This window comes from Hyperoodon ampullatus (assembly GCF_949752795.1).
Source record: "Hyperoodon ampullatus genome assembly, chromosome: 11".
In the NCBI taxonomy this organism is placed as follows: domain Eukaryota; kingdom Metazoa; phylum Chordata; class Mammalia; order Artiodactyla; family Ziphiidae; genus Hyperoodon; species Hyperoodon ampullatus.
Window position 1 is genome coordinate 13,745,119 of NC_136924.1, and position 12,166 is coordinate 13,757,284.

Sequence of the window (12,166 nt, forward strand, 5' to 3'; positions counted from 1 at the left end):
CAAGAACTTTAGAGCAGCTGTTATAACTATATCCAAGGGCCAAAAACCAAAATATTGTTATAATGAATATGCAGGTGAAAAATCCCAGCAGAAAAATGTAAAATATAAAAAGAATCCAATGGAAATTCTAGAATACAAAGTACAAACTTAGAAATGAATAGATACACTGGAATCAAACCTGCAGACTGTATACCACCAAGAGTGAACCCTATGTAAACTATGGACTTTGCGTGATTATGATGTGTCCATGTAGATTCATCGACTGTAACAACTGGACCACTCTAGTGGAGGATGTTGATAATGGGGGAGGCTGTGGGTGTGTGGTGGTAGGGGGTATGTAAGAAAATCTCTGCACCTTTCCCTCAATTTTGCTGTGAACCTTAAACTGCTCTAAAACAGTAAAGTCTTAATTAAAAAAAAACTTTAATGGCAAAATGAAAATTTACTGGAAGAAAAATTTAGCAGATTAGAGATGCCAGAAAAGCCGGGGAACTTGAAAACAGATAGGTTGAAGTTATTCACTTTGAAGACTAGAGGGAAGAGAGGTTGGGAAAAAAAAAACTGAACAAAACCTCCATGATCTGTGAGACTGATATTATCAAATTGCCTAACATATGTGGGATTGGTACGTGTGTGATTATACATGTGTGTGATTCCTCTCAAAAGGAGCTGAGAATGAAGAAAAAAACGTTTGGAAAAATTATGGCCAAATTTCCCCCAAATTTGAGGAAAATAAGCTTGCTTGACAAACAACAAGAAAACCACTCCTAGGTGCATCTTTTTTAAACTCCTAAACAGAAAAAAAATTTGAAAGGCAGAGGGGAAAAATGATCCAGTACATACAAGGAAAAACATCAAAGAAATGCTGCCTGCCTTTTTGTCAGAAACAACAGAAGCACGAAGACAATGGAGTGACATCCTTAAAGGACTCAGAAAAAAAATTCTTTTAACCCAGAACTCCATATCTAGTAAAAATTACCTGTAATACTGAAGACAAAGACATTTTTCAATTAAAAGAAAAAAAAATTGTTTTGGTGGCAACAGATCTGCACTACAAGAAATGCTAAAGGAAGCTCTTCAGCCAGAAAGGAATTAACATTAGACAGAAATTGGGATTTGCAAGAGGGAATGAGGAGTAACAAGAAATAATAAATATGTGGGTAAATATAAAAGATTTTTTTCCCTTCTTTTACTTCTTTAAAAGACATACGATGGTTTAAAGTAATAATTTTAAGACTGCATTGTGGGGCTTATAACCTATGTAGATATATATGTCAACACAGCACAAAAGATGGTTGTGGGCAAGTGGAACTATCCTGCTTCAAGGTTCTTATATTGTTTCTGGATGTGCTACAACATTAACTCTAAGTAGAATGTTACAAGTGAAGGTGTATGTAGTAATTCCTAAAGCAACCACAAAATGACGTCAAGAGGTGCTGTTGAAAAGCCAACAGAGTAATTAAAATAGAACACTAAAAAAAAAAGAAAAAAAAAATGAACACAAAAGAGGTCTGTAAAGGAGGAACAGAGTATCAATAAACAAACGGGGCCAATAACAAAATGGTAGACCCACATCCAACCATACCAATAACTGTACTAAATACAAATAGATGAAACACTGTAATTAAAAGTAAAGTACTAGATAAAATAGCAAGGCCCAACTATATCCTGTCTACACGAGATGCACTTTTAAAATAAAGACAATATGTTGAAAATGAAAGGAAGAAAAACGATATACATGAAAACAGTAACCAGAAGAAAGGCTGGCTCTACTAATGTCCGACAAAATCCACTTCAAGGCAAGAGCTCTACCAGAGTTAATATGGGATATTGCAATAAGATATAAAGGTCAATTAATCAGGGAAGACATAACAATAATAAATGTATAAGCACCTAATAGTAGACCTGCAAAACAGAAGAAGCAAAAAACTCAGAACCAAAAGGAGAAATAACCAAATCCACAACCAAAAGGAAAGATTTTTAATGTCCCCCTCTCAGTAGGTAATAAAAAATTAGACAAAAAAACTTAATAAGGACATAGAATATCTAAACAACACTATCAACTACTTGGATTAAATTTGAGAATACTACACCCAAAACTTGAATAATACTCATAAAATGTCTCAATAAATTTCAAAAGATTACAGTGTATGTTCTCTGACAATAGTGGAGTTAATAATAAGATATCTAGAAAAAACACATATTTTTAGACAACAACCCACTTTTATATTACCCATGAATCAAAGAAGAAATCACAAGGAGAATTAAAAGAAGTATCTTAAAGGTATGATAATGGAAACACAACATATCAGAATGTGTAGAATATAGCTAAAACTGCTTTTAATGAAATTTATACCTTTAAGTGCTTATATTAGAAAAGAAGAATGGTTTAGAGTCAATGATCTACTTTTTCTACCTCAAGAACTTAAGAAGTTAGAACAAATTGAGCAAATTAAACCCAAAGTAGAAGTAGGGAAATAATAAAGATAAGATTAGAAATCAATGAAATACAAACAGAATTTAAGAAGACAAAATTTCTTCTTTGGAAAGATTAATAAAATTCATAGTTAGTAGGAAAGACCTTAACTGACTAACATACAAAGTGTCTCTTCAAAACTTTTCAGATCCAATGTGTTATGTGATTCAGAATTTTAGATCTTAGAAGGTTTAGTCCTGTAAATATTGTATATTATATAATATTTTCAGTGAGGTCTGGGTAGTACCCTATAATCAAACACATTAATATTTCCTAGTGAAATGCATAGAGATTCACCTTTAGAAAGATAAATATTATAAATAGCCTCATCACAATTCAGGTCAGGTTTTGTTGGCAAAAATTCCAAAACAAATTGGATTTTAGAGCTTTTTCTTTTAATTTCTGAATTGTAGCATTGCTATTGTGGATTTGTATTAAATTGATTACTCCTTTTTACAGATAGGTCTTTGATGTCCTTGAACATATGAGAGTGCCCCATTACTAAGTCTTAAGGGATGACTTTCTTAGCTAAGATCAAAGGATGAATTTTTTCCTCCTACAGTTGCCATGAGGCTAGAGGATCAGGATATTTAGTAAATCCAATGACCTTTATAGTGACCTTTGCCTACATTTGAAAGAAAGACATTAGACTTCCAGGTAACTGGGTTCTTCTTCACCACCGAGGACAGAAATCTCAGAGAAAGAATATTCTCCCCCAACATGTAATTTTATAGTAAAATAACAAAAATCATCAAATTTCCAAACACACAATAGTAAATAGTGATATACACAACAAAACAGAAAATATCCTTGGAATTTTATAAAACCAGCACTTGTATTTTCCACTTTAAAAGTCCATTTTTGGGCTTCCCTGGTGGTGCAGTGGTTGAGAATCTGCCTGCCAATGCAGGGGACACGGGTTCGAGCCCTGGTCTGGGAAGATCCCACGTGCCGCGGAGCAACTAGGCCCGTAAGCCACAACTACTGAGCCTGCGCATCTGGAGCTTGTGCTCCGCAACAAGAGAGGCCGCGATAGTGAGAGGCCTGCGCACCGCGATGAAGAGTGGTCCCTGCTTGCCACAGCTAGGGGAAGCCCTCGCACAGAAAACGAAGACCCAACACAGCAAAAATAAATAAATAAATTAAAAAAAAAAAAAAGTCCATTTTTGTCAGGCAAATTCCATGTGAAATATATTTTAAGTCAACAATGAAAAAAGTTCATAAATCATACATCTAAAAGTAATTTTATGCCTTATTTAAAATAATCTTAGCAGAAAATTTATTGCCCCGATTAAACATTATCTCTAGCTATAGGGAAATCCAATTGTACAAACCTAATATTTAATTCTCAGGAAGATCATAACAGGAAGAATAGCAACAGAACAGCATTAATAGTAATGATTGTAAAAATTTCCTTTAAAGCCCATGCAATACTCCTACAGATGCTAATTGGAGCCATGCATGCATTAAATCAGATACATGTACTTACTATTACTGCTACTGCTGTCATTCCTAAGGGAACTGGCTGCAACAGGGGGTAACATAAATGGTTTTGTGACACTGACTCTGGAATCTAAATAGAAAGCAATAATGTGTCAGTGTTGCATGGTGATTTACATAAATTACAGAGTCCTCAAAAGGTGAAGTGCAATATCAGAGTACTTTCCAGGTCTGCTTCCCAAATCTAGATTATTCAGATTTGAGAAGGGGACATTAAGAAGACTGGAGGTGAAGAATAATATAATTGTACATTACTAGCAAATATCAGATAAAAATATGACTATCTCATATATTGTTTACTCATGCACAATAAGTGTTGTTTTGGCTTGAACACCAACAAATCTACAACTGTTTGTTTCTTTCATGCCACTGATATTTGCTTTTATATTAGACATACACACATCTTTCCCTAGCTACACATATATTTGAGTCAAAGGTAGATTCTTACCTATACATATAAGATTCAAACTTGCTTTTTATACTTGTATTAGAAATGCTTATATGTCTTACCTTTTTCAGGACTTGATGTTGAAGACATCACACATTCACTAGTTTTAGAAGCCACCATCTTCAAGTCCTTGAAGGCATCAATGGATTTATTAAAAATTCCAAAGAATTTTTCAGGAGTAAACAGCCTAGGTTCTGGGCTTTTAGATGATTTTTTTACATTCTAGAAGAAGAAAAAAAATAGGATTATATTTTTCAAATAGTCTATAGATTTAACTGATGTCAAGGTAATAGACTATAAATGTGTCCTTGAAAGATTCAAGTGAAACGGACACTTTTAGACAACTGTTTTAACACATATAATTCAAATTGGTACTGCAGGGTAAATGATCCCATCCAGGTCAGTCTGGGGCTCAACTCTGGATAAAAGGAAGAGGGTGGTGGTGAGGGTGAGAAAGGTGAATACAACATCATAACAATGAAATAATCCTAACAACAAATTACAGACACTTTTCTTTAGAGATGCTCATTAAAATTATTACTCCTCATTAAAAAAAAATACCCCTCCATTAATACATGCTCCAAATAGCCAATAATTTAAAAGTCTGATGATAATAAGTACTGGCGAGGAGATGGAGCCGAGGGGTCTCTTATAAATCACTGGAATGCCATAAATTGGCACATTTGATATTATCTATTAAAGTTGGACATGTGCCCATCCTGTGACCCAGAAATTCCACTTCTAGGTAAATACTCTGAGGAAGCTCTTGCACAACTGCACCAAGAGGCATATAAGAAAGTTATTCCCAGCAGTGTTTATAAACCCTTACACCGATAAACAGGAGAGTGGTTTAATAAACAGTGGTATATTGAATCAATGGAATGCTCTATAAACAGTTTAAAAAAAGAAAAAGAACTACAGCTTTATGCATCAGTGTGGATATATCTTATAAACATAACACAGAGTGAAAGAAGCAAGTCTCAAAAGAATAAAAAGAGTATGATTTTCTATAAAATCCTCCAAACAAGTCAAAGCTCTATTTTAGGAATTCATAAATACATGATTATCTATAAATAAAAGCAGGTAATGATAAGAGTTAACACCTATGTAGCACTTACTATGTACTACTCTATGATTAGTAAATGGACATTCTCTGGTATTTGGAATGCTCTTCCAGACATTGCCATTTACTGACCACCTAACTCATCTTTCAGGCCCCAATGCGTATGTTATTTCCTTCATGATACCTCGTCTAATATACCCTACTTTTTGTGACCTCTACTTCTTATCAATGCCATTAGCACACTATTTGTACTGATATGATTGATATAAAAAGAGATGTTAACTCTAAGAGATGTGCTCATCTTTAAAAATTTTTAATTAAAAATTTATAAATTAGAAATCTCACAAATATGCCCCCATCCCAGCCATGACCAATCAGCACAAGTTTTAGAGAAGAGTAATAAAAAGCAATCCCAATGAATACAAAGTTACCTCAAATGAGTGTTCTTCCATGCACTCCACAAGGTCATCGACTATTTTCACAAGTTTGTCTATGATAGAGTAATTACTCAAGCCTTCAGAAATATTTGAAAACTTGTCCAGGAGATCAGTCAAGCTGACTGACAATTGTTCCACCATCTCGCTTATCCAACAATGACTAGGCTGTAAGAAATTGAAAGAAAAGAAGATAAAGCACCTATTTTAAGTACAGGTGGATTACCTGTGGATTACCCTTCAAAGCCATCAATGTTTCAGTCATGGACTCCCGGACAAAGGATTTCCTTATATCAGAACAGGTTAGTTCTTATGTTTTGTTTAACTCATACCTAACATCTGTTTCAAAATTTACAAATGCATAAAGATCAGAGGAAACTGTTGATGGTAAAGATTTTGCTCTTCCATGGAAGTAAAATTAAGACAAGAAGAGCCAAGACAGAGCCCTTGACAAGGTTCAGATACTAATGGAATTTAAAAGAACTTCAGGCCCAGAGGAAACTACAAAAAAACTATTGTGGGAGAGAGTCCTAGTCTTCAAGGAACTTCCAGTCTTTTGGTGAATTGGAAAATGAATCAGTGGATTAATAATAGCTTATTTTTCTAAAGACCTTGATAGGTTTCAAGGCTTCTTCACAGATAAATTCCCGTGCGTGTGGTTTTTTTTTTTTTTTTTTTTTTTTTGGCAGTACGCGGGCCTCCCACTGTTGTGGCCTCTCCCGTTGCAGAGCACAGGCTCCGGACACGCAGGCTCAGCGACCCAGCCGCTCCGCGGCATGTGGGATCTTCGCGGACCGGGGCACGAACCCGTGTCCCCTGCATCGGCAAGCGAACTCTCAACCACTGTGCCACCAGGGAAGCCCCCCGTGCGTGTTTTAAAAAAAAAAAAAAGTAGCCCTGGCAGAATGTTGTCTGAGAGAGAAGTACATTTGCCTTAGTGGCAGGACCTGCTACATAATTTGTGGGGCCAATGGAAATGTATTTATTGCTTAAAAACATGTTCAGAAAAATGATTAAGAGTTTCAAGATGGCGACAGCAGAGAATGAAACCAAGCATGGAACCCCCTGCCCATGAAGCCAGACCTGCCCACTGGTTAGAAGCTCAAGCCTTGGAGTCAGGCATAACTGGGTTCAGTTCTGGCTGAGAGACTCCAGACAAGCTACATAAATTCTCTGAACCTCACTTTGCCTCTCTACAGAATGAGAATAATGGAAACAAGGTAGTTTTGAGGAGATGAGGTACATAATTTGAATGTAAGTTTCATAAAAGCAGTATTTTTATAAAATCTTGTTCCCTACAGTGTCTCCTGGGGCCTAGAACAGTGTCTATCATATGGGAGTTGCTCAGAAACTACTTGCTGAACTGATGTAGGTGTGATTTAAAAATGAATGAGAGGGGCTTACCTGGTGGCGCAGTGGTTAAGAATCCACCTGCCAATGCAGGGGACACAGGTTTGAGCCTTGGTCCAGGAAGATCCCACCGGCCGCGGAACAACTAAGCCCGTGAGCCACAACTACTGAGCCTGTGCTCTAGAGCCCGTGAGCCACAACTACTGAGCTTGTGTGCCACAACTACTGAAGCCCACGTGCCTAGAGCCTGTGATCTGCAAGAAGAGAAGCCACCGCAATGAGAAGCCCACACAATGAAGAGTAGCCGCCGCTCACGGCAACTAGAGAAAGCCCACGCACAGCAACAAAGACCCAAAACAGCCAAAAATAAAAAATAAATTAAAAAATAAAAATGAATGAGAAAAAATACTCCATCATAGGGGTCCATGTTTTTCTGGAAAGGGCTAGATGGTAAATATTTTAGGCTTTCTATGCCAAGAGGCAAAAATCAAGGATATTGTGTAGGTCCATTTATACAAGGGAAAATAAATTTCCACAGATTTTTTTATTACAAAGTTTAAAAGGTAATGATTATACTTGAATCTAATTTCTTTTGCATAATAATTGAATTTAGGTCTTCCCTGGTGGCGCAGTGGTTAAGAATTCGCCTGCCAATGCAGGGGACATGGGTTCGAGCCCTGGTCCAGGAAGATCCCACATGCCGTGGAGCAACTAAGCCCGTGCACCACAACTACTGAGCCTGAGCTCTAGAGCCCGCGATCCACAACTACTGAAGCCTGCGTGCCTAGAGCCCGTACCCTGCAACAAGAGAAGCCACCGCAATGAGAAGGCTGTACACTGCAACAAAGAGTAGCCCCCGCTCTCAGCAACTAGAGAAAACCCTTTTTGCATGTAGCAGCGAAGACCCAGTGCGGCCAAAAATTAAATAAATGAATAAATAAATTTAAAATTTTTTAATTTAATTTCTTTTGTAATACAGGTCTACCAGTAAGAGGAATGGAATGCTTTATTTTGGGTCAACATTTTGCTTGGGGTTAAAAGCATTCTCTATCACCAAATAGACTGTAAATGTTTATCTGTAAAAAACAAACTCAGCTGCCTGTCCATATAAAAGTAGGCAGCAGACTGGATCTGGCCTATAGGGTATAGTTTGCCAACCCCTGCTATAAATGGCTGTGGCTCAATAAAGGTTTAGATTATTAGGAAAAACTTAGAATGGATTATAATTTTTTTAATTAATGTGACATCACTTAAAATATAATAATTGGTCATAAATTCACATACTTGGCATACTGTAACGTTATCTTCTCCCTTATAAAGATCTTTTAAGTAAAGGTCCTGATTTATTTTTTTAACTCTGTTAAAATGTTATAGTGAGAAAAATAAGATAATTATTGGCAAAGATAAAATGGTCTTGGCTTATTAAGATCCTAAATAATTTTAAATGACTCCTATTGCAATAAAAATGTTGTAATCAGAGAGAGTAACTGATGCCATGTAAAATGAATAAAACCACTAAACTTTATTTCTTTACCTACCAGCAGAATATCTCTGTGGGGGAAGGTGGAGTAATTTATGTATTCTAAATTATACAAGAGGGCCATTTTATATTTATTTAACAGAACAGTTTTAATTAATATGATTCAGCCGAAAGGGAAACTGGCTTATCTACAGATAGGTAAGCTGCAATTTCTGGAAGCATTAAATGCCATTCAAAACTTTTAGGGAGTGTTGGCTCTGGCTTCAGATAAGTAGAATAAACAAACCCCTAAATGGGAATTAGTTCAATTAGGCCATTTCATTTGACTCATCAACCAAGTTCTCAAAGACTGTGTTTCCAAAACATGTTGAGAATGAACTCTTTGTTTTGTAAAATTAACGCTTATCTCAAGCATATGCAAGTTCATATTTGCATCATTAACAAGTCTCTTTACAAGCTGTCAGTCTTTCTTTTGGGGCTGACTGCTCTCCAAGTTTCCGTCTGTTTAGACAGTGATAATTCCCTTTAGATAGTCAGCCCTATCAGCAAGGGGCAGATTTCCTAGGATATAGGAAACAGCACATTCTGTAAATACTGCCTTAATTGTACTTATTCGGTAGAACAGCCTTCACCAATACGTTCATTCCGTTGAAACTGTGCAAATTTTTCCATGGCAAGCAGATCTCATGTATTAATCTTTTCAAACTCTGTCCTTGCTGCACTTTGTGAATAAGCTTGCCTGTCCTCTCAGATCCTCTGATGTGTAGGAACCAAAATCAAATTCCCTTGTTCTGAACTAAGGTACTCCTTTTGTTTCTGTGGTCTCTGCCTTAAATGAACAGGTTGGTTTTTTTGTTGTTGTTGTTTCTTTTTGGTTTTGTTTGTTTTTTGTTGCGTTTTTGTGGTTAAAGCAGAAAAGAGTTTGTTTATATGTTTCTTATTTTTAACTGGGAACGCTGGGGTACTTACTGCCACTTCTGTTTGTCTCTATTTTCAAATGAACTCTATGTTTACATTCCATATTCAAGTTCTTATTTAACTATGACTACTCGCCCCATGGCCACCCACCCTTGTTTTCACATACCTAATCAACAGTCCAAGCAATCAACTTTTCCGAGTAACATTTTCAACCCTAAACCTCTAATTTCTTAGATAAATCCTGGAAATCCCACAGTCTAATCCTAGCCCAATATCTGCCCTTTTAGAAGGACATTGAGTCAATGTCCAATTGACTCAAAAAAATTGAGTCAATTTTTATGAAAAATTCGTTGATATTTGATATAAACTTCTGGACTACACCGCTGAAAAATATATTTCTAAACGTCTTTTTTTTTTTTTTTTGCGGTACGCGGGCCTCTCACTGTTGTGACCTCTCCCGTTGCGGAGCACAGGCTCCGGACGCGCAGGCTCAGCAGCCATGGCTCACGGGCCCAGCCGCTCCGCGACATGTGGGACCTTCTCGGACCGGGGCACGAACCCGTGTCCCCTGCATCGCCGGGCGGACTCTCAACCACTGGGAAGCCCTCTGTACCACCAGGGAAGCCCTCTAAACGTCTTTAACTGTATTTCATTCATCATTCATTCTTGGAAAAGACTAATCAATTCAAAGTTCTTTCTTGTCACTAAATTTGTTTAAACAGTTATATTTTAGCTTTTAAAGATTATTGGATTTATTAAAGATAAAATTGAGGTAAACAATATTAAATATTAGCCAGTTTTAACTTGTCTGCCTGCAAGAAAGGAAACCAGTTTTGACAAGAATATCAAGCAGTTTTGCATTTTCTTTTTAATTAAATATAGTCAATGATTTGCAGAGAGAACAAAACTCAGTGAACTAAATATTTCATTTCTGAGATGATAGGAAGTCTCTCTGTTTTTCACCTCTTCCAAGATTATGATTAGGAAATAGATAATTAAAAGTTTGAGGGTCACAAATTTAATTTTTTCTTTTACCTTAATAACAGGCATTATTGTCACTCTATCTTTCAGAGACCATTTTAAACAAATAGTTTTATATACATATTAACTCACAACATATACCAGAAGAATGTAAGATATACATAATGTTCTTTATTTCACTAGAAGAATGTGAAGAATTAATAAAGTTGATAAAGTCACACAAGATGTCAAAGAGATGATGTAAGGAGTACCTTTCAAATCCCTGAAGTACACATAATTTAATGTTTTATCCACCCATATACATACAAAAAGAAATATAGTTTTTGCTTTGAAAAACTCCAAACTCCTTAACTCCATACTCTTAATTTCTTACCTTCTTTCTTGGTAGCCTCTGTCTTACATTTTATGGGTCAATTATAGCAGCTCTATTTAGGACTACGGGAGCAACACATGCTTTCTATTCATCTTTGTATGTGTGTGTGTATATATATATTATATATATGTGTATATATGTATATAATATATATATATATACACGCACACACATATAACATGTATCATTCTAGAATGCTAACTGAATCAATGATATTGACTCATTGTCCTTGACCTGCTAGCATGCCACCACAGAAGATCTGGGTAAAAACTGTGCACTTCCTAAGGGATTTTAAAATACCATAAGCACCAAATTAATGATTTAACTCAACAATTAAAGATATAAAAACTACTACAATTGAAAGCATTCTAAACATAACCAGGAGTATGACCGCTTCCAAAAACCAACAATGAAAATTTAAAATAGATGATATATGAATTTCATAAGATGTATGACATAATACCTCTGTGGACCCAGAACTGGTAAATTTGAGTCACTGGCTGAAATAAAAACATCCTGGGGACTTGCTAAATCTGGCCTGCTTTCTCCTCTCCATCCCCTGCTTCATTTAAGAAACTGTTCCAGTTTAATAGTTGAAAACATTTGCCACACTCTTCCACATCAGTCTTAGATGAAGAGAGAGTCTCTAAGAGCAGTCACCAAAAGCCTTTTGGAATTAGAATCTGAAAGTGGACAAAACATACTGTAACGTTTCTCCATGGATGCACTTGGCCCTACTTTTCCATTTGGTAGCTGTCTTAGATACGTGTCTGCTTCCTTAGTGGGCCTCATGTAGTTGTCTGCACTGTGAGGGATTTCTCCACAACGGAGCTGGGGTAAAATATCCATTAGAGAGTCAGAGGGAGGAAAGGCCTGGCTCATAAACTATGAGGCTTCTGAGGAATAGTCACAGTGAGTCTTCACCCCATCTTCTAATCCAACCAATCTAATTACCAGGATTACCACCCAGTTTGATTGCTTTTGTTTTGTTTTCTTTAATGAGTGTCAACTCTCAATCTTGCCAGAATTAGAGGTATGGGTGCCCAGGGCACAAAAGCATTCCCTTCTTTCCTCTTGTGCTTCTAGCATTTACCTCCTGGCTGGGCAGACAACAGAATCTAGAGCCATGCCACTGGAATCACA

General features: G+C 36.5%; 1 protein-coding gene across 1 annotated transcript in view; it reads right to left on the reverse strand.

Moving 5' to 3' along the window:
* KITLG (KIT ligand) overlaps positions 1-12,166 on the reverse strand; it is a gene marked incomplete at both ends in the record, with an annotated part of 87,186 nt that overhangs the window by 15,217 nt on the left and 59,803 nt on the right. Inside the window, 3 exons of the mRNA XM_079714241.1 lie at positions 3,966-4,049; positions 4,487-4,646; positions 5,919-6,089. Coding sequence (XP_079570367.1) covers positions 3,966-4,049; positions 4,487-4,646; positions 5,919-6,089 — 415 coding nt within the window. The remainder of the gene's footprint in view (positions 1-3,965; positions 4,050-4,486; positions 4,647-5,918; positions 6,090-12,166) is intronic.